At 37.6% G+C, this 21,444-nt stretch overlaps 1 protein-coding gene across 3 annotated transcripts in view; it reads right to left on the reverse strand.

Moving 5' to 3' along the window:
• Positions 1-20,067, reverse strand: part of tmem63ba (transmembrane protein 63Ba) — a 32,011-nt gene extending 11,944 nt beyond the window's left edge. Inside the window, exons 1-4 of one of the 3 annotated variants that reach the window (XM_058385690.1) lie at positions 19,735-20,067; positions 2,384-2,617; positions 1,285-1,364; positions 683-721 (exon numbers count right to left, since the gene is read on the reverse strand). In XM_058385690.1, the coding sequence (XP_058241673.1) occupies positions 683-721; positions 1,285-1,364; positions 2,384-2,563 (299 nt within the window). In that variant the 5' untranslated portion in view covers positions 2,564-2,617; positions 19,735-20,067. The remainder of the gene's footprint in view (positions 1-682; positions 722-1,284; positions 1,365-2,383; positions 2,618-19,734) is intronic. The other 2 variants (XM_058385688.1, XM_058385689.1) reach the window with 2 other exon arrangements.
• Between the last annotated feature and the right edge of the window lie 1,377 nt (positions 20,068-21,444).

Consider the following 21,444-nt stretch of genomic DNA (forward strand, 5'->3'; position numbering starts at 1 on the left):
TTTCCTTTAGATGTACGTATAGTTAAGGATCCACATCCACAGGATAAAGGACAAATCAAGCCTTGAGAGAAGGTGACATGCAGAAGAACAAAGAAAATTTAGTAATGGTTAGACAGGTACAAAGAAAGAGAAATCACCATTGTTCAGCAGACATGAGTGAGAAAGGGAATGAGAACTACGCAAAATCACATGAATGAGACAAGGTTGGACAACATGTGCAAACAAATTCCATCAGTTCAATTAGGATGACTTTCTCCACTTGCTAATAACGAAACCAATCACAGAAATCAATAAACTAACACTATAAACTTATACATTTTTTTACGCTACTAACACAGAGCATTACCTCTCCTTGCAAGCAGCCTGCCTCTGAGAGGTATACGGTGCAACAGTCAAGTCCAAAAAAGGCATGCTGAGCATTAAATTAACACACATGCATCATTGATTAGTTTATAACTTGATTAAAAATAAAGCCCTTCACCGTTCGGAAAAATGTAGAGGAATAATAGGAAACTATGCGATTATGTAAGAGAAGAATGCTGACAGAGCTATGTTAATGGATTTCACACCATCCCGGATGGAGAACGAGAGAAAAGAAAAGACAAAGAGAGAAGGTTAATCCAATGTTTGGAAAAGAGAGCAGGAACTCCAAAGACGTGATGAAGGTAAAAGCATGACATACTATTCTCGTTCGTCCAGACGCCGGTACCGCTGATCCTGCCTTGAAGTTTAAAACAAAACAAAACAAACAAACAAACAAAAAAACAATTGAAAACAAAAGAAATGGGCGTGATGAGATCATGTGATGACAAACCCACTGAGGGAAGCGAAATAACCCTCCGTGAAAACCTTTAACACCAATGCCACTTAACCTGGTGATTCTTACCATACTTAATGTTACTAGAAGTGACAGGCTGCAATTCACTGGAGATGGATGTGCTCAACATGTCAATGAGGTAACAACATAAAATGTAAATCTGTCAATATTAGTAGTCATATGAGCTGGAAATCCAGTGGTGATGAGGGTCATATGGTCATGCTGGAACCAAAATTGGAACAGAATCTTCTGACATTAAAGACAGGGATAAATGTTATACAGCAGATACAGGAGTGTATAACCTCTGATTGTCAGAGCGTGCGGTTAAAAAAAAAAAAAAAAAAAAAAAAGTCCCGAAGCTGCTGTGAGCAGCGGCTCATCAATACATTTAATGAAGAGGACAGACCTGCTCTGAGACAGATAATTATAGGTGAATTAGATGGGTCGACATGCTTTATTTGTCTTACCTGTCTGCATCCGAGACCAGCGCCAGGCGCCCATAATCCCATGCTACTTTCCTCAAGAAGGAGAACACAAAAAGCAGCCCCTGGATGAACAAACACACACACACACCTAACTGTAATCCAAAGATACAGTGAACAAAGAGACAATCATATTACAAATACTTTAATAATTAGTCTTTTTGTCTAGATGTTCTAAACAGCTTTAAAAGTTCTTTTGATACAGATACATCCATTTACACACCTAGATCCTGTTTGAATTGAAAAATGCTTAAGGCAAATTATATTGCTGTTGATTCACAAGACAAATGTACATGGTGTACACTCCCCAGTGTGTGTGTGTGTGTGTGTGTGTGTGTGTGTGAGTGAGAGAGAGAGAGAGAGAGAGAGAGAGAGAGAGAGAGAGTATGACAGACACTACAATGGAACACCAAGTGAAAAATTACAACAAAAGCTTAGCAGGAACTCTGGATAACTGCACTGCTATATGCAAAACTTGCAGCACTGCCCTAAAATACACCCACAAAGGTTCCCTAATGCTATAACAGTTAGAAACACCTGTTCCCTCTGCAGGGAATCTGTCTGTCTGTCTGTCTGTCTGTCTGTCTGTCTGTCTGTCTATCTATCTATCTATCTATCTATCTATCTATCTATCTATCTATCTATCTATCTATCTATCTATCTATCTATCTATCACAACTGAGCAGTTCAGGGTTAAGGGCCTTGCTCAAAGGCTCAGCAGTAGCAGCTTGGTGATCTTGGGGAAGGAACTCACAACCTTCCAGTCAGTAGTCCACCATTTTAACCACTGAGCTGCCGCTTCCCGCAAAAAAAGCTAAATCAAGGCTGTGGCAGAACAAGCACACGTGGGTAACAACAGTTATGACGTCATGAAGGAATTAGGACATTAGGCAACTATGACGCAAAATGAGCAGCAGTTTGTATAGACATGGCTGGCGGTCTTTTCGTTTCTCGGAGGAAGCACGTCAGCAAGTCAGCAAAAACATGACTTTCAACTATCTCACAAAAATAATAGTTGTACGGTGTTATAAGATAGGTATAATTGGTGTTCTCAGCCATTCTAACCAAAAAAGCTGTGACGTACCAGAAAGCACATGAAGTCGAGGGCGAGGACAGTGGGCACTCCTCCGAATGGAAGCCCCTGCAGCACAGTGCTGCGGATTTTTGCTGTATAGCACCACTCCTTGGTGGTGTTTGAGCAGTTTGTGCAGGCCTGAATCTCGCCCAACACAGCCATCATCAGCACGAACAACACTAGCATCATGCACAAGTAGCACTTTCACCACAGCTGCATCCTGGATCTGGACACAAACGCCACCTGCAGATTACAAACACACACATACACACACAAAAGAGTAATTTAATACAAGAAATAAAAGTTTGAAAATAAAAAAAAAACTCTACTGACAAAATAAAGCAGTAAAAAGCAATGAGCCACCTTGGTGTGCATAAAACAGGAAAGACAGGTTTGAACATAACGAGTGATTCTGAAGACTGCAGAGAAAAGTAATGCAAAACAGATCATCGGAAAACAGAAACTGGGCAGAACCAGAGGGTAAAGACTACCCAGTTTGCTAGTCACCGAAGGAGGATGTGTATTTCTCACTGTGTGTCTCACTGAGCACTCCCTCACTCTCACAGATTCCAACAAACATCCTTGTCAGAGTTGGGACAGTCTCAGGTGTGACTCACAGATTACGTAACGGAGAAAAAAAACAAACAAAGGCAGTAGTTGGCAGCCAAGAAGTCTTCTCTCTTAGACATGGAGATGTGTATGATCCGTAAAGACTAGCCTCACAGGCTCAGATTATTCTCTCTCTCACACACACACACACACACACACACACACACACACACACACACACACACACACTGAGAACTCTGTGACATCAGCCAAGAAGGAGGCTCAACAATAGACAAACAGAGGTCAGTCAGTTCGGTCAGTCTTTCCTTCACCAACAGTATAAGCATGATACACACACACATGCAATATTTCAATCCTGCACATTTATCTAGATTGGGATCTGATACAACTGGATTTGCATTTCTAAATGAAACAGTTAGATACTTTTACAAATAATCCTAAGAGAAATCTGAGAAGCTGAATGAATAATCCACATCGTAAACACTTGTTCAAGCTATGATTCAATGACGAACAAAAGCCGTGGTCATACTGTGAGCAGCAGAATCTTACAGCATGTACGCTAATGTAGGTAAGAGATCATTGCTTGGTATGAATAATCAGTGCATTTTATCATTTTTATTTTTTTTTTAAGTTTTGTTTTGTGTAGCATTGTCTGAGCCTGAATTTGTGTTTCTCTTGTTAGCAGCCCAAGAATGTGTAGCTTGGGTATTCTGGCTTGGATGTATCAACAGACAGAGCATTATATCTCATTTACACTGATAAACATTTGAAGGGTGCAAATGAAGAATATCACACTCGTGCTGTTGTACTGAATAGGTGTGATATAACTGTAGGCTTAAGGCTGCAGGTAATTACAGCTGTGCTAATATTCAGTACATACAGCATGACCACATGTGTAATAACAAGAAATGAAATTAAAGTTCCTGAAGAAGCCACAGCTGGATCACGGGTCGCATGCTGCCATGAATCACAGAGATTGAGTGCCTGTAGTAAGAGTAGTAATGGTTTTAGTGTAATGTAATGCAACTAGAGTGCAAGTAATCAAGCAGAAAAAGGTCAAGTTCACAACAAACATCAAGTGGGCACTAAGTGTATTCATCCATTCATCAATGATACGTCAGTGCTGTCATGTACATTAAATAAGGAGTGCACATTCTCACTCTGTCTATGTGGGTTTCCTCCAGGCTTTCTGAAAAACATACTGTTAAGATGATGGTTACACCAGAGGGGTCAGTCACCAACAGAGCAAAATCAATCTGAATAAGATTGCAATCTGGCCTGGCTTATACAAATTAGAATCTGAATTAAAATAGATGAATAAACCTAAGGCCTAAATTCCTGCTAATTCTTTATTAGCAAGTTAAAACACTGATATAGACAACATGACCAAAAGTATACAGACATCTGACCATCACTTCTACATGAAGACCTGGCTCACAAGGTGTTCAGTGGGTTTCTCCACACAAAATCTGCCAAACCTTTATAAACTGTTGGAAGCTTATAGTCTAAAATGTTTTTGTATTTTGCAGCATAAACTTCACCCTTCATGTGTATTAAGAGTGCCAAACCTGAAAAACAGCCTCAGAGCATTAAGCCTCCTCCAATATTTGCTACCTACATTCCATTAGCTAGCGTTCTCCTGGCATCTGCCAAACCCACATACATCCATCAGATCACTCCAGAAAACAAGTTTCCGCTGCTTCAGGGTCCAGTGGTATGTGCTTCATTTCAGCTAAATCTTAGGCTTGTGTAAAGCTGCACGTTCATGGAAGAAGCACATTTCATGAATGCACAGTTGTTGTGCTGATGTTGCTTCCAGAGGCACTGTGAAACTCTGTAGGGATTGTTGCACTAAAGGACAGGTGATTTTCATGTGGTGCGTGCTTGTGAGTTTGTCATTTGCTTCTTCATGGCTGAGTTGCTGCACCTAGATGTTTCCATTTCACAATAATAGCGCTCTCAGTTAACTGGAGCAGATCCTAGCAGGGCAGAAATTTTATGACGTGATTTGTGGCAAATGTTCTTAAATGCTAGAAATAACTAAAACCCAACTTTCGGACAGCACAAACCTCCTGACCTCCTGACTAAATTATCTTCATTATGGTTTAACATGTTAACAAACTAATGGCACGCAATTACAAGCCGAACCACAGATCAGAGCCATTTTATCTGCAGCATGCATTATTTGTTTAGCTGTACAACACAAATCTGTCAGGGTAAGTGGGCGTTAGCTTGTTTTAAGATTTACTCACAGATTAGCTTTACTTGTCCCTCCGCTTTTCCTTCTGTAGTGTAAGAGGTTAGAAGAGGAATAGTGTTGTTCTGCTAGTCAGACAAAGGCTCTTATTGAATAAAACTATGAATGAAAATTGAGATTTTTCTGTTATTTAAGGTCTGTTATTTGAACACATTTAAAAAAATATGGAAAAATAAAAAGAATGTTCAAAATAACAGACTTTAGGGATGTTTAATAAGATAGGGGGAAAAGGTCAGCAATCCATCTACAGATGACGTAGAGCTGGGGGTGGATTTTGAGGAATTTGGTTTGAACCTGCCCAGAGATACTTTCCAGTTCTGAAAGCTTCCTGGATAATTTACATAACACACGCACGGCTCATTATATAGACCCATAGACCCATTATGAACATCATTATAGCACAGATACTGTGCAAAACCATAACAGATCAAATCTGTTTCTCTCTTAAAAGAAAAAAACCCCAAAGCAAACAAACAAAAAAAAAAAAAAAAACACAACCCGTCGTTTTACACAGGAACCGGAAAGTGTAAACTCCTCTATCCTAAAGAATTTCCTGTGCCGGGAGCCTGTTAGTGCTTACAACAGAGACGCCTTCCATAAGTTTTAAATAAAATAAACAAGCGCATGAATATTACACGATCGGTCATTTTACAGCCAGAAACAGAGCCAGAAACACTATCTCAGTCGAGCTGTGATACAAAAATAATGCACATCTTCCAACCAACCAGATTCAAGCATTCAACACTGGAATAAAGGAAAATAAAATTTGACATTAAGGCCATTTATAGTCACTTTATGAATATGGCGAGACTGGCTGAGGGTAGATTGCACCTTGAAAGATTAAATAACAACCTCGTGCCATCACTGCTCCTACTACTGTCTGGCATCCACCCAAAACACACGGCCGTGTCAGCTTTATCAATTTTATCGTATGCATCATGTGGTGGAGTATTTATTTAGCACATATCCTCATCCTTCTACACCATTGACCAGTGACTCATTTCAGACTATTATTAAGAGAATACAAATAATAATAAAAAAAAATTATATATATATATATATATATATATATATATATATATATATATATATATATATATATATATATATATTTTTTTTTTTTAAACTTGTTAAGAAAGCCTATAAAACTGTATTAAAATATTAGTAGGGCAGAGGGTGAGATGTTAGAAAGATAAAGGGTTGCTAAATGGATCCTATTACAAGGAACCAGCGTACACATGAATTAGTGATGCTTTAATATAGAGCTATCTGAAGAAAATGAATAATGGATAGAGTTGCCACTGAATGTAAGAAACTTTCATCGTAAAGATAAGGTATGAATTAGGACCTGAAAAATATATATACTTTTAATTGTTGGCAGCTATAATGATTTTTATGAAGCTTCATAACTAATAAAATTAGCTGATTAGCTGTCATTTTATATTCAGTAATCTTTTAGAAATGGTAAAAACTTGAAAGCTATGAGAGCAATAACAAAAATCTATTTTAAGCAGCTAACACATCGAATTCACGCTTAAAAATTAAGTTCCAAAAAATAAAAAATTCCAGGAATTAAACCATATTATTAGCTAATAATTTGTCACCAAACAACAGTGTGATTATGTGACATCTGAAAAGATGGCTTATGAAATTTCTATCAGAATCAGATGAAACTGTGAAGAAGGTTATTAAAAACACCCCTACATTTGCCAAGTTTACACACACAGCTTATTTTCACGGCAATATAATGTGTTGTGCTAAATCGGTTTTAATCTATAAATAACAGTCCCAATATACACTGATCAGCCATAACATTATGAGCAGTGAGAGGTGAAGTGAATAACACTGATTATCTCCTCATCATGGCACCTGTTAGTGGGTGGGATATATTAGGCAGCAAGTGAACATTTTGTCCATTGAACATTGTGATGGCTAGACCACTGGATCAGAGCATCTCTAAAACTGCAGCTCTTGTGGGGTGTTCCCGGTCTGCAGTGGTCAGTATCTATCAAAAGTGCTCCAAGGAAGGAACGGGGTGAACCATGGGTGGCCAAGGCTCACTGATGATTTGTGGGGAGTGAAGACTGGTCCAACAGATGAGCTACCATTGCTCAAATTTCTTGAAGAAGTTAATGCTGGTTCAGATAAAAAAAAAAAAAAAAAGGTGTCAGAATACACAGTGCATGATGGGTCAGGGCTGTTTTGGCAGCAAAAAGAGGGACCAACACAATATTTGCCTAGTCATAATGTTATGCCTATTCGGTGTAGATCCCTGTTTTGCAAAACGTGCTTCATGCAAATGTAGAAATGATGTTTGTGCTCTTACACAGTGAGGGGAAATAGCCATTAAGACACTTTTGTTTTGTGTTATTTGACACACTTCCTCTCTATGTATCCGATTGAAATGTACACGCATGGTCTCCTTTGACTTACGTATAAATATAAACAAAAAAGTCTGTGTTCATAAGCATAAAAAAACGAATGTGATCAGGAAAGCAGTATCCGAGACTACATAAAATCAGGTGATGACGTTGGAAGATTTTTATGCTACAAGTAGCAATCATAAACACTTGGACTGCAAAACTACAGAGCCACAAAGACCTAAAACAAAACTGATGATCCCAATATCACCATACATGTTGTAGAAGGAAACATTAACGGACAGATGTACCAGGACTACAGATCTACAATTGCTAAGTACTGAAGTGTCTGATTTGTGCTGTCTCTATTTTTTTTCCCCTTGAAACAATTCTTATGAATGTGTAAATTTGCTGTAAATATATGCACTGGAAATTAAATAAAAAAATTAAATATTAAATAAAAAAGTGCAGTTGCTTTGTGATGCTGTAGCTGTGTACAGTACAGTAACTGTATAAAGAAACCCTTTTAAGTGATTAAAAAGAAGGTGAATGTGTGATATAGATAAATATAATAGTTCATGGCTTTTAATAGCAGCATTGTGCCACTGATGACCGGCTGTGCTCCATCTGGTGACTTCTGATCAACAGATCAATAAAGCCTCCTCATTGCAAGCAACCTTCAGAGTAGAATATCGTGGACCTTAGGATGATCAGCAGGAGAAATAAATACGTTTCTGAAAAATCCACAAGTTGCTCTAAAGTACCATTTACATAGGATAAGGCTTACAGATGTAATTCTGATACACTCAATAAATCACAGAAACAGAATCTCTGGTTGTTCTGACCTTATTATTATTATTATTATTATTAATACTATTATTATTATTATTATTATACTAATACTTGTTGAAGAAGGGTCACATGACCGTAATGTGAATGCTGTAAAACAGTTATAACAAACAAAAAGCCCTGGAAGTGTTACTTCTCTAAAAGATCTTCTAAAATGGTGTCTATATTTTATTGTTCTCTGTTTGAACAACAATCCGCAATGTTTGGTTTCCATAGGAGACAACAGAAAAGAGCGACACATAATACAATAGAATATTTACCAACACATCAATCCGAACAGGGTAGATATTCCCTTGGGTTACTTCTATAGGATATTTCATTGATCTGTTTCAGTCACGTGACCTTGTCCTCTAAGCTGCAATATTTATGACTATAATTTGTGACCAGTGGCAGGAAGGTAATAACATCGAATTTAAAGACACGTGAGAAGTGTTACCTAGAAAAACCAGCAAGCCAGGAAAGTCCCGGGAAATTTACAGTGAGAGGATATAAATATTTTTTGTTATTCAATATCCTTTCAGTGTAAATTTCAACTTCAAACTTATACAAAGTACTTGTAAATTTGACCAAAAAAAACATATTTTCATAAGCATAAATGAAAGGTTTAAATGAAAATGATGGAGAAATGTATTCAGACACAACATCAAAAAGTTACATTAATATAAATCAAGCTCTAAATATTGGCCAAACACCATAAAAGGAGTTCTGGTGAAAATCATTCCCGATGGCATTATAAATGTTACTAGTGGTTGTAGAGAATTCATACATTAAGCAGCAATCCCAGTGAAAGAGAGTTCTATAGATGTCAGGTTCAGCATTATAAAACAACAGAAAACTCATACTGATCAATGAGTATGAGTTTATACCCAATACTGATCGTCCAGAGACAGTTACACCAGACGATTTCATGAAGTGTTCTCAGACTAATGATAAAAAAGGTACGAGAGAAGCCAGCAGTCACTGGAAAGGAGTTGCAGGATGACCTGAAAGCAGCAGGAACAACAGCAAGATGGAGAACAATAAGCGACCAACTGCACCACAATCACACTCAAATTCTCAGATTATTTATTTAGCCTAGTTTATACAGCTGTAGACACTTACTGAATGCTATCATACTCAGCCTATGTAACTAGCCACCATCTTTTTTGGCAAACAAGATCTTTCTCTTTAATTTAAAGGCCTACTGATACCAGGATAGAGAACCTCCTGAATCTTAAACATCATAAAAGCTCATAAACAAGGCAGTGTGGACATAAAGGGCCATGAGGCATGAACAGTAAGTGGCTAATGTGGAGGTGACTTAAATCACAGAATTTGTCTGGTAATAACATCCTAACTCCAACTCCCTGTTTAAAGCTAATGCAGGCCAAATATACACTATATTGCCAAAAGTTTAGGACACCCCTCTAAATCATTGAATTCAGGTGTTGTTTTCCAGGGGTTGGGCTTGGCCCCTTCCAGTGAAAGGAACTCTTAATGCTTCAGCATACAAGACATTTTGGACAATTTCATGCTCCCAACTTTGTGGGAACAGTTTGGTGATGACCCCTTAATGTTTCCACATGACTGTACACCAGTGCACCAAGCAAGGTCCATAAAGGCTTGGATGAAATAGTTTGGTTTGGAGGAACCTGACTGGCCTTGAGTCCTGAACTCAAACTGATAGAACACCTTTGGGATGAATTAGAGAGGAGACTGCGAGCCAGGCCTTCATGTCCAACATCCGTGCCTGACCTCACAAATGCACTTCTAGAGGAATGGTCAAAAATTCCCATAAACACACTCCTAAACCTTGTGGAAAGTCTTTCCAGAAGAGCTGAAGCTGTTATAGCTGCAAAGGGTGGGCCAACTCCATATTACATTCAAGTGCATGTAAAGGCAGATGTCCCACAACATTTGGCAATTTAGTGTAGCTTTAAGCCTCAATATAAGCACTACTTAAATCTACTAATAAATGCAACAATTTGAGAAATTTTGCCCTTTATGCTAGAGGAAATTGCCAAAAAAAAAACACCACCTAAAAAGTGATTATTAGTTTTGATCCACACAAAGAAATGTTTACAGTAAAAAAAAATTTCTGTGGAAAATTCAAGGAACCACAAATAATCGACTCTTTGTTTAAATATTAAGAGAACAAAATTATCGCATCTGTTCAACATTCAAGCTTGGTATAAAATACGTTCAGTTGGCTTTACTAAATGTTTCCATTAAACATGTCTCTTAATAGAACCGTCATCTGATGGTATTAAAGGCACTCAGTAGGATATGTCTGAGAGGTAAAGGGAGAGCATAACAGAGGAGTTTCACCTGTTAGTAGAAACCTGTGTGGTAGTCTCGAATGACTCAGCTGGCCCAGTGAACACCACTTGGACTCAGAGTGTCATGCAGTTTAATATTCTTGTTGCATTTGTCACATTCCATCAGGCATTTGTTAGAGATGTATGAACACACTGATGGTTGCTGATTATGGAATGCTCACCTGTCCGCCTGAGATACATGCATTTTATCATGAGATCAATGTTCACTGAGTAATCTGGATATTTTGTATGTTACACTCAAGACTAAAGGTGTAAATAACTAAAGAGTGAGTGCACATGCCCCTGGTGACCTCCTCTAGTGCAAAAAAACCCCATTTATAATAATAATAATAATAATAATGATAATAATAATAATAATAATAATAACAGGTTGACCAAGTAGCTGTATAAAAGAGTACAAGAGGAGGATAGCAAAATTCTTACACACCATGCAGTAGCTAAACTACTTATATATCAACTGCTGAGCTCCAACTCATTACATAACACAGAGGGAATGCAGCGCAACACAAGTTCAACTGTGTAAAAGAAAGCAAATCTTTCAGCTAGCACTGTAAAGTGATAATCTAGTCTCGATGATAAGACTGACTCAAGGCTGAATTCACTGGTTTATCTTTAACTAGGCTAGGTCTCTACTTGGCTGATATGACAGAAATATACGGCAATATCTGAACGTTTCTGTATGCTGAGGTTATGTAAACAATGGAGCCGTCTTATGCTCTATAATATGCTCCAACTTTCCAACATTTACTGAAGTATCTGAAGTATTTAACAAGGGACATGAAACAATTCAGTATACTCCAGAGTGTTCCAGTGTCCTTCACAATTATTGGCACCCTTTATGAAAATGAGTAAATATTATTCCACAAAAAGGTTTGATAATGAGCTCGATGTTGCTTGTCTCCAACATCCACACCCTGTCTTTCTTATGAAGACCAGAGGAGGGAACACAGTTGTATGAGCTTGCTTTGCTGCCTCGGGGCCTTGGTGGCTTTAAACACTTAGAGAACAATGAACTGTAGATCTTACAGCAGAATGTCAGGTGTCTCCGTCTGAGCTAAAACCAGACAGCTCAGGAAACATGTGACCTCGTTCCTACTGAAGTACTGTAGTGTGAATTGAACAAGGGACTTTCAGTAAAATATCCTAAAAGTCATGCATCTTAAATGTAAAAAATAAATAGACATCAGATATTCCATCAAAGATTTTTCTGACCAAACATAACACGCAGCTCACAGCACAATGCTGACTCTTCTTTTCTCTGATTTTCATTTCTCATTTTCTCTTATTCTCATGTACATTTTGCTGTCATTAGTTGTTTAAATGCTAAATCATCATTTTTAAAGTTAATCAAAAAATATATCAAAATAAAAATGTTTTATTATTAAATTCTTTAAATTGAATTATTGCACAAACCTATTATTCATTGCTTAACGTAAAAAAGCAGTGTAACTCACCACTGAGTCAAAGCTAACAATGTGCTGACGGGCCATCCCTCATTACCTCACATCCACAATATTGTAACAAACACAAATTAATAACAGCTTTAGCTTCCTGAAGCTGGCTCACAGAAGGTCGCTAGCGTAGGAATCAATCGGAGAGTGAAATCTGTCAATTCTTGGCCTAAATACGTGCTTGGCGTTTAGACAACATTGCTTTTATCAGACTGACACGGATCATCTGATCAGTGACGCAAAACATGAACCACGTGTGATTTCCTTACATGTGTTGTTTTTGAGTTTTTCATAATATGGGGACAGATGTAGGATTCTGTGGCTTATTTCACGTGGAGACGGGTTCTGTGCTAGCAAGTCAGCGCTACTTTTCAAATGCTGCCAATTCCTGAGCTTAATCAAACAGCTCACACCCACATAGATCACCTCGTGAAGAATAATATGAGCTCATTGAGCTTTACAAGCCACATATGGAGCTCTGTTGTTAGTCCCATGTCCATATTAAGCTTAACGACATAGTGGTTCAATCGGTCGTCAATGCTTGACAGTAATCACTGAATCAGCATCTTTCATAACACAACTATGAAATAATGATCTTGCTTGTGACTTTTTACGTTGCTGCTAATTTTGTTTAGAAATAAGAGAATGAGGGAGAATGCTGATTGAATCTCTTAAACATTTACAAATAAAAGCGTGGTAAAAATAATTAAGATTTAGTATGTAAAGGTGGGTGTGTCTCTGTAAAAAACCAAAGAAACTTTTTCTAAACACATGGTCTTCTACCACCAGACCAGTACTCTCTTCAGTTTTAAAATGGTTTGTAATACATATTTATACACTTTATAATAATGGACATATTATAAATGTGACATTAGCCCTGTACTCACAGAAAACATTTCTACACGGTGATTTCTTTTTGTTTGGTGGGCGATGTTAGTGTGTGTCAGGGTTTACTTGGTTAGCTGGCTTGCTCTTTGACCCCTGCTGAGTGTACTTTACTTTTCATATTGATTAAGTGGCTCAGTATTTGTCTGCTTCTTATCTGAATGCTGCTAGAGACCATTACAACTAAAGAGCAAAAGCATTCCCAAAAGTATGAATCATCTGGAACAAAGTACACAAACCGTGTTTTCGGGTTATTTTCTATATAAAGTCTGTACCACCTTAGAGTTAAAATCATGAAGGTGATCGCTGTCTCTGTTCCTTATGTTTTATTCATTGATTACAAAATTAGACGCTACAGAACACTGCTGCTGGAATTAGTCATGATACAAAATTAGACGCTACAGAACACTGCTGCTGGAATTAGTCATGATGTTACACCGAAACTTGATTTGTCTTCTGTATCCCATAAAGTTAGTGATTCTAAATATTTTACCTTTTTATTAGTCTCCCTTGAACAGAATGACTCTTAGATTAGCTCCTGGATCATAAAAATATGAAGGTCATCTCTGATAGTCAGAGTAAAACCCTTTAGACACAACAGTTTGTTTCTTCTGTTCACTTATGAGCTGCACATTATATATATATATATATACACACACACACACACACACACACATACTGATCAGCCATAACATCATAACCACTGACAGGTGAAGTGAATAACACTGATGGATGTATTCGACAGCAAATAAACAGAACAGTCAGTTTTCAAAGTGGATGCATTGGACGCTGGAAAAATGGGCAAGCGTAAAGCTCTTTGACAGGAGCCACATTGTGATGGTTAGACGAGTGAATCAGAGCATCTCCAAAACAGTAGGGTGTTGTTTGTTGGGTGTTCAGGGTCTGCAGTGGTTAAGACAATAAGAGAGAAGGGTCAAAGGTGCCAAAGGTTTACTGATGTGAGTGAGGAGTGAAGGCTAGCTTCTCTAGTCCAATCCCACAAATTTCTTTGTTATAACAATGGTCTAAATAACAACTCAGTACTCCATAATTTTTCTTGAGCATTTAATAACAGTCAAATATTTCCCATGTTTGTGCTTGTACGTCTTTTACTCATGCTATAATGAGTAAAACTTCTCAAGCTACTTCAAGCTGCATATTGAATGCACAAAACATGTACTGTGGATAAACCCTCTGTACTGAGCCTGTTCAGTACGTCTTCACTTTCTTGTGTGAAAAACATATTCATGAGTGAGCGTCCTATCAGTGATGTAAGTCAAGGGGCTTTGGATAATTCCTGCGATTACTTTAGGCTATCTCGTGAAGTTGTTTATAAATTCAGTGGTTGCTTGTTGCGGTTTTTGGGGGATTACGTTCTTAACAGGCCATCACTCCAAATCCGAAATTGAAGATGCTGCTTAAAAGCAACTGGCAATATGATATAAAAAAGAAAGAAAGAAAGAAAGAAAGAAAGAAAGGATTTGCCATTATATAAGCATTAACAGGAAATATAAAATATTTGTAATATATATGATTAACTTGGCTACAAATCTAGTTTCAGGCTGATCAGTAATGCATTGAGAGAAGTGACATAAAAAAACAACAACAAAAAAACAAACTCATCACAGCACTAACGCTAGAACTTCCCTCTTCCATCTAGTTAAAAAACTTGACAGATCAGTGAAGCATAGCAAGGCAACATGCATCACCACACCTGGTATAATAAAACAGGACAAAACTACCTTCTAACATACTTTGTTGAGAGGCTGATTAAATCATTCAGGCCTGTGGTAGTGAGGCTCAACAAAATCGGATCAATAGTCCCATTTTTCTGTTTATAATGTTGTTGAGATTTTATCAGACAAATGTACAAGTATCTGTGTGTAAGAAACAACTGTAACAAAACAATAATTAGTGAATTCCCTTTTTACCAGGCCAGAGTCTTATTCCTTTCATCATTTCAACTAAAACACAAGCAGAAGTAGCCGCCTTTTCTACACATCGGTGCTTATAAATCTGTAATAATTTTACCTAGATGTAGTTTTTTGGTCATGCTCAGACACAAAGCTCATGACTAGTCACCAAAAACAGAAGTCACTTTAGTTTTGGGCGAGTCACACAAGGGGAGATGACGTAATATATATATATATATATATATTCCTAAATATATATATATATTTTACGTCTATAAATAATATTATATATATATATATATATATAGACGTAAAATATATATATATTTAGGAACTTCACAGGGATAGAACATCTTTGGGATGAATTAGAGAGGAGACAGCAAGCCAGGTCTTCCCTTCCAACATCAGTGCCTGACCTCACAAATGCACTTCTAGAGGAATGGTCAAAAATTCCCATAAACACACTCCTAAACCTTGTGGAAAGTCTTTCCAGAAGAGTTGAAGCTGTTACAGCTGCAAAGGGCAGGCCAACTCCATATTACATTCACGTGCATGTAAAGGCAGACGTCCCAGTTTTTGTCTGGCTTGCGGTCTCCATCTCTAATTCATCCCAATGGTGTTCTATCAGGTTGAGGTCAGTACTCTGTGCAGGCCAGTCAAGTTCCTCCACACCAAACTCTCTCATTCATGTCTTTATGGACCTTGTTTTGTGCACTGGTGGGCAGTCATGTTGGAACAGGAAACTGTTCCCCAAACTGTTCCCACAAAGTTGGGAGCATGAAATTTCACTGGAACTAAGGGGCCAAGCCCAACCCCTGAAAAACAAAACCTGAATTCAATGATTTAAAGGGGTGTCATATATATATATATATATATATATATATATATATATATATATGTGTGTGTGTGTGTGTGTGTGTAATATATATTATTGTCAGCTGTTAAATAATCAATTCAGCTATATCTAACAGAATAGTAAGAAACGGATTATTGAAAATGATTTGCATTAAAAATTAAAGTCACCACTATGGCAAAATTTTGCCTTCTTTGCCATCTTTTATGATGCTCAGCATGTGCGTGTGTGTTTGTGTGTGTGTTGAGAAAAGTGTGATGAACCACAGTGAACCTGTGAGCATACATAAACAAGTCCCTCCAGGATTTTGCAATTATGTGAATGCAGAAATTAATGCAAAGTCAAGCAACCGCTGTGAGCCTCCCGCAGATATGGGCCAAGACGTATTGTGTGACATGAACACAACACACACCCAGCCAAAGCTCTCTTTGATTCACGTGCGTGGAGGATAGGTATACAGAATTATCTGTGTATGTCTTTACTGGTAGGAGTTTAAAAGAAGAATCATGAAGCTGGAACTTCAATTCAAGTAGTTTTCTCCTGCATTTACAAGTGGATCAGGAGCTTCATCTCTTTTGATCTCTAGCCATTCTCAGTAGCAGAGACTTATTAAGAAATATCCCTTAATATATGAGATTTAATCTTTTTTTTTTTCAATTTGGTTCAGTCAAATTCATCTTTCTTAAATTAATAAAAAACAAGAGCAGACCTCATTTCAGAAATACCCATGTTACACAAAGACATAAAGGCAAAAAAGTGATAGAGAATAAGTGTATGAGCCTATACTATACAAGTATTAGCTACACAATATTGCCAAACTCACTTATCCATGTCTTTATGGACCTTGCTTTGTGCACTGGTGTGCAGTCATGTTGAAACAGGAAGAGGCCATCCCCAAATTATTCCCACAAAGTTGGGAGCATGAAATTGTCCAAAATGTTTTGTTATGCTGAAGCATTAAGAGTTCCTTTCACTGGAACTAAGGGGCCGAGTCCAAGCCCTGAATACAATGATTTGGAGGGGTGTCCCAAAACTTTTGCCAATATAGTGTACAAAAGCCACATCAGGGCTTTGTATTATTTATATATCAAGCTCAGTGTTATTGAATCATTACTTTAATCAGTCATTTGATTGAAATAAAAGCGTATCACTCAAAACTATTGAAAATAATAATAAAAATTAAAAAATTGTGTATTGTTAAACTAGCAAATTATGACCTAAAGGAGTTTAAGGAAGGGCCAGTCATGATTCAGTATTTCCATGTGACTCTTACACAGGTTTCACCTTTAGCATCGTTCGTTGAATAGACTCCTGTTCATACATGTATTTCTTTTATCAGAAGCTCACAGCTTCACAATGCATTTTACTCAATGCCTCCTTTTCCAAACCCACAATTTCACCGTTATTATGTGTATGTGCTCAATAAATTGCTAACCTCCTGTTATAATAATTAAGCTTTAAAAGCTTAAAAATAAAGCTGGGAAGTAAATTCACATGAGTGATTAGCATATATACAGGAACTGGCTAAATTAAAGCAGAAAACACACTGTGCTCTGAAAGCTGAACACTTTGCTCTGACTAAATCTAATCACGTCAAATTTGCCCTGGGGTTGTGCTGCAGAGCTGCACCCTGCTTTAACACACAGGACAGAGCTAGTCATTCACTTGGCAGGCACGGACGACCTGATATATGAGTTTTAGTCTTCTACCATTAATATAGGCTTATGGGAAATGACAAAGTAGGATGTTCAATATGCTGCATATCTGCCAATTTTGTTACGCAACACAGTTTAAAAAATTGTCATGTGTAGGAAAGAGGACACAATGTCTTCTTAGTAAAGGTGTGAAATTCCACTTCTTATTATCAGGGTACCTTAAAGTGGAGGCTGAATTCTCAATAACTCAAAATCGAGTGGTCGTATTAATAACGTCTACTCAGAGCTGTTCTGTTCAGTAAAAAGAAGGAATGCCATTGTACTAAGCTTAAGACTTTTACTGTCTTCATTACTGTGATAGAAAATACTGATAAGAAGAATATCTTATATGGTGACATTTAATATTCTTTAGACACTAAAAGGCTACCAGCAGTAGGCACATACAGAGTATGACGTTTTCAAGTGGAAAACTGCCTTGAAGCATGCTTACTTAATAATCCAAAAAGTCGAGGGAAGCATCAGTCTGAGCCAGTGGACCAGTCCTCATTCTTGTTGTGCTTCTCATTTATTAGCAAAGGCTAAAATTATAACTCTGTGGAAGCTCAGTGGGGCAATGAGCGTACTTCCCTGTAAATTTCAGTCGATCACTTAAAACTGCTGATTAGTATTTTAATGGTAAAAAAATGATGTTTGTAAATGAGGACTTAAGAGATGCTTAAGAATAATAATTGTTCAGCTCAATGGAAGGGGCCATCCCCAAACTGTTCCCACAAAGTTGGGAGCATGAAATTGTCCAAAATGTCTTGGTATGAAGCTAAAGCATTAAGAGTTCATTTCACTGGAATTAAGGGGCCAAGCCCAACCCCTGAAAAACCACACCTGAATTCAATGATTTAGAGGGGTGTCCCAAAACTTTTGGCAATATAGTGTATGTGCCACTCATTGCTAAATGTTGTCACTACGGCAACCAGGAGTAGAAACATGAACTGGAATTTTCTTTGTGAAGCAACTGGCGAATTGCTGAGATAGGTCACTGTATGTGTGAACACACCCTGAGGAACTCAATAATAAAGATTGGTTGTGATTTCCAGCTGTTCCAGCTTGAACCCAACTTTGAGAACCACTGATGCCACAGGGTGCAATGATCGTGTTAATGCATGCTCAATAGAGACTTGAACTTAATCTGCTGATTAGTCCATACATCGGTCTCATCACTCCCCAGCTACAATCAAGTACGTTTACTTGCAACCATATAATCTGTTAGTAATCGGATTGGTAGCTCAATTGGATTGAAAAGCCTTCATGTAGACACCTTAATCGATTTGAATGAAAGTTCCAAGCAAATTTAAAGGGTGTGGTGAAGATGGTGTAATAAAATAAGCAGGAAAAAAAGAGTAGCGTAAACTCTTGAATCCGACTATTTTCTCAATCGGATTCAAAGAATACTTTGTGCGCACGCGCAGCAGCGTGAACGCGGCGACAGGCGCTCTGCGCATGGGCAATAATTTTGTTTAGAACGTATATAATGCATATGTAAATGAATATCTGCATCACTGAAAATTGACGAGTGTAAACATATCTATTGACTACTCGGTACTAGCCCAAGCTTTCAGGAGAGGATGTTTCACAGCAGGTGTTTGTTTCTTGTTGAAATGTTTAATCCTGATTCTTTAGAGAAAGTGAGTGTTAGCTCAAGCAGCACATCATCTCAGGAATCGGCTCCCTAAAGCGGATCACTTAATGACTCGGTTATAACTTCACTGTCAGTACTGTGGAAAGCCATAATGTGAGTTAATTGTAGGATTGAGACTTGGGTCGTGACAGAAATGTAATAAAAGTCGCATCATGTTTCACACTGCTGTGGATTTTAGAGGTCAGTTCAAAACACGCAATTCAGTCTGCTCCACCTCAGAGACCCTCATGTCCAGCTCCCTAACATTAGCCGCACCGGTAACTGTCCGGTTCTCTAATCAGCACTTTTAAACACTCTTTAATCATCATTTCGTCCAGTTTTCATCACTCTACAAAATACCTGTCATTTAATTCACACACAAACATACTGTCAATTATCTCAAGTATACTTGCTAGATCGCTAGCAAGCTAGGTACATAAAAGGCTCTTTCTCTCAATAAAAGATACAGCAGCTGGTGTTTTCTTTTCTTATATATATTTTTTTACACTAGTCGTAACATTTTCTTATCAGCGCCGGGATATAAAGTGTTAGAATGCAGTCCAGGCTGTAAACTCACCTCACTGTAGTGTTGAAAAGGCAGGCACGGCGTTAGCAGCAATGCTAGCTCTCAGGCTGAGAATAAACCGAGAGGCTGAGTGATTCTCCGGCTCAGTGTTGTGTGTGTTCCCAGGACGCCCTCTGCTTAATGTGTCAAAAGGGGGAAAAAAACACTCAAAACCGGCATAAGCAAAACGAAGAGGCGATGTTATCCATTCCTACACGATTCCTAAAACTGACACTAAAATAAAAGAAATATTTAAAACAATAAATAAAACAATAAATACAATAGCTGTGCTAAAAGTTGCGTCGAACTGACTGGGTTAGAGCTGAAAGACTGAGTGGGGCGGCCGGTAAGGGTTGCCAGATCTGGGACGTTGAATCATTCCATTATAAATCAATCAATAAATGAATAGATTCAAAATGATGCTAGACAAACCCTGCGACGTGTAACATCCAGTATCATGACTGTAGGCTATTTTCTCTAAATAGTTTTTAAATACCAAGGTATATAAGTGAGGAATAAAACACTTTTCATGCTGCTCTAGGAAAATAATCAACGACAGGAAAATGTAATGCAGCCTGACTATTAAAAAATTCTCTTATTTCACAGCAGTGATCCAAAAAGTTTTATTGATTAATGAACTTCATACTTTTTTTTAAAATCCGTTTTTAGAGAAAGCTTCACCAGAACATCTTTGTTACACAACAATGTACTGTTTATTGTTGAGTTTCTATTATTTGAAGTCGCTGTAAATGATTTGTTTGATAATATTATGGCCAGAGCTACTGTGATTGCTTTTTCTTTAAAAAAAAATTAACCAACACATTTAGACCAATCAGATTTAGTGAATCCAGAAGCTGGGTTAGTCATGAGATGAAGCAGAGGGAGTTACAGGTTTTGAAAATCAGAGCAGTGGTTGTTTTTTTGTTTTTTTTTTAGTAGTGCAAGGATTTCAACACTAGTTTTTCCACATTTGCCCTCAATAACTTTAAGCAATCTTTTTTTGGGGGGGGGGAAAGTGGTAGCTCAAGTGGTTAAGTGGTTGTTGACCAAAAGATTAAGGTTTAAGCCCCAGCACCCCAAGCTGCCACCGTTGGGCCCTTGAGCAAGGCCCCAACCAACCCTGCTCCAGGGATGCTGCATCATGGCTGACCCTGCACTCTGACCACAACATCCCAGGATGAAAGAAAGAAAGAATTTCACTGTGCAGTAATGTATATGTGACAAATAAAGACAGCAGAAGTCATTTACTAACAGACTCCTTTAGCTAAATTTTCTGTAACTTTCAGGATCTCTGTGTAGTAGATAAACACAACCACAACCAACAACACATATACATATCATGTATAATATATTATTCATTGTTATTTCTGAACCTCTGTTTTATTGCATCTTTTATTTATTTTTTAGTCTTTTTACATTTTACATTTACTTTTTAACATATCTTTATTTAATATCCAGTGTGTTTATTTTTACATATGTATTTAATTTTTATGTTAAAGTTATTCTGCTGTAAAATAACTATCTATCTTTAGTGTACACGTCTCACGATTTATTCATTCATTAGCATGTAAATAATATATTTCTTAAATAGAAACTCATAACTGCAGGGTCTGTGGATTAATTGTATAGGGTGGGATGAGAGGTTGTGTAATGCATTGAACCCCGCACGGAATCGATGGTTGTGGCAACCCTGTAGCCTGTCAGGAGATATGAGCTCAGCAA

This window comes from Hemibagrus wyckioides, linkage group LG03, assembly GCF_019097595.1.
Source record: "Hemibagrus wyckioides isolate EC202008001 linkage group LG03, SWU_Hwy_1.0, whole genome shotgun sequence".
NCBI classification, from domain to species: Eukaryota; Metazoa; Chordata; class Actinopteri; order Siluriformes; family Bagridae; genus Hemibagrus; species Hemibagrus wyckioides.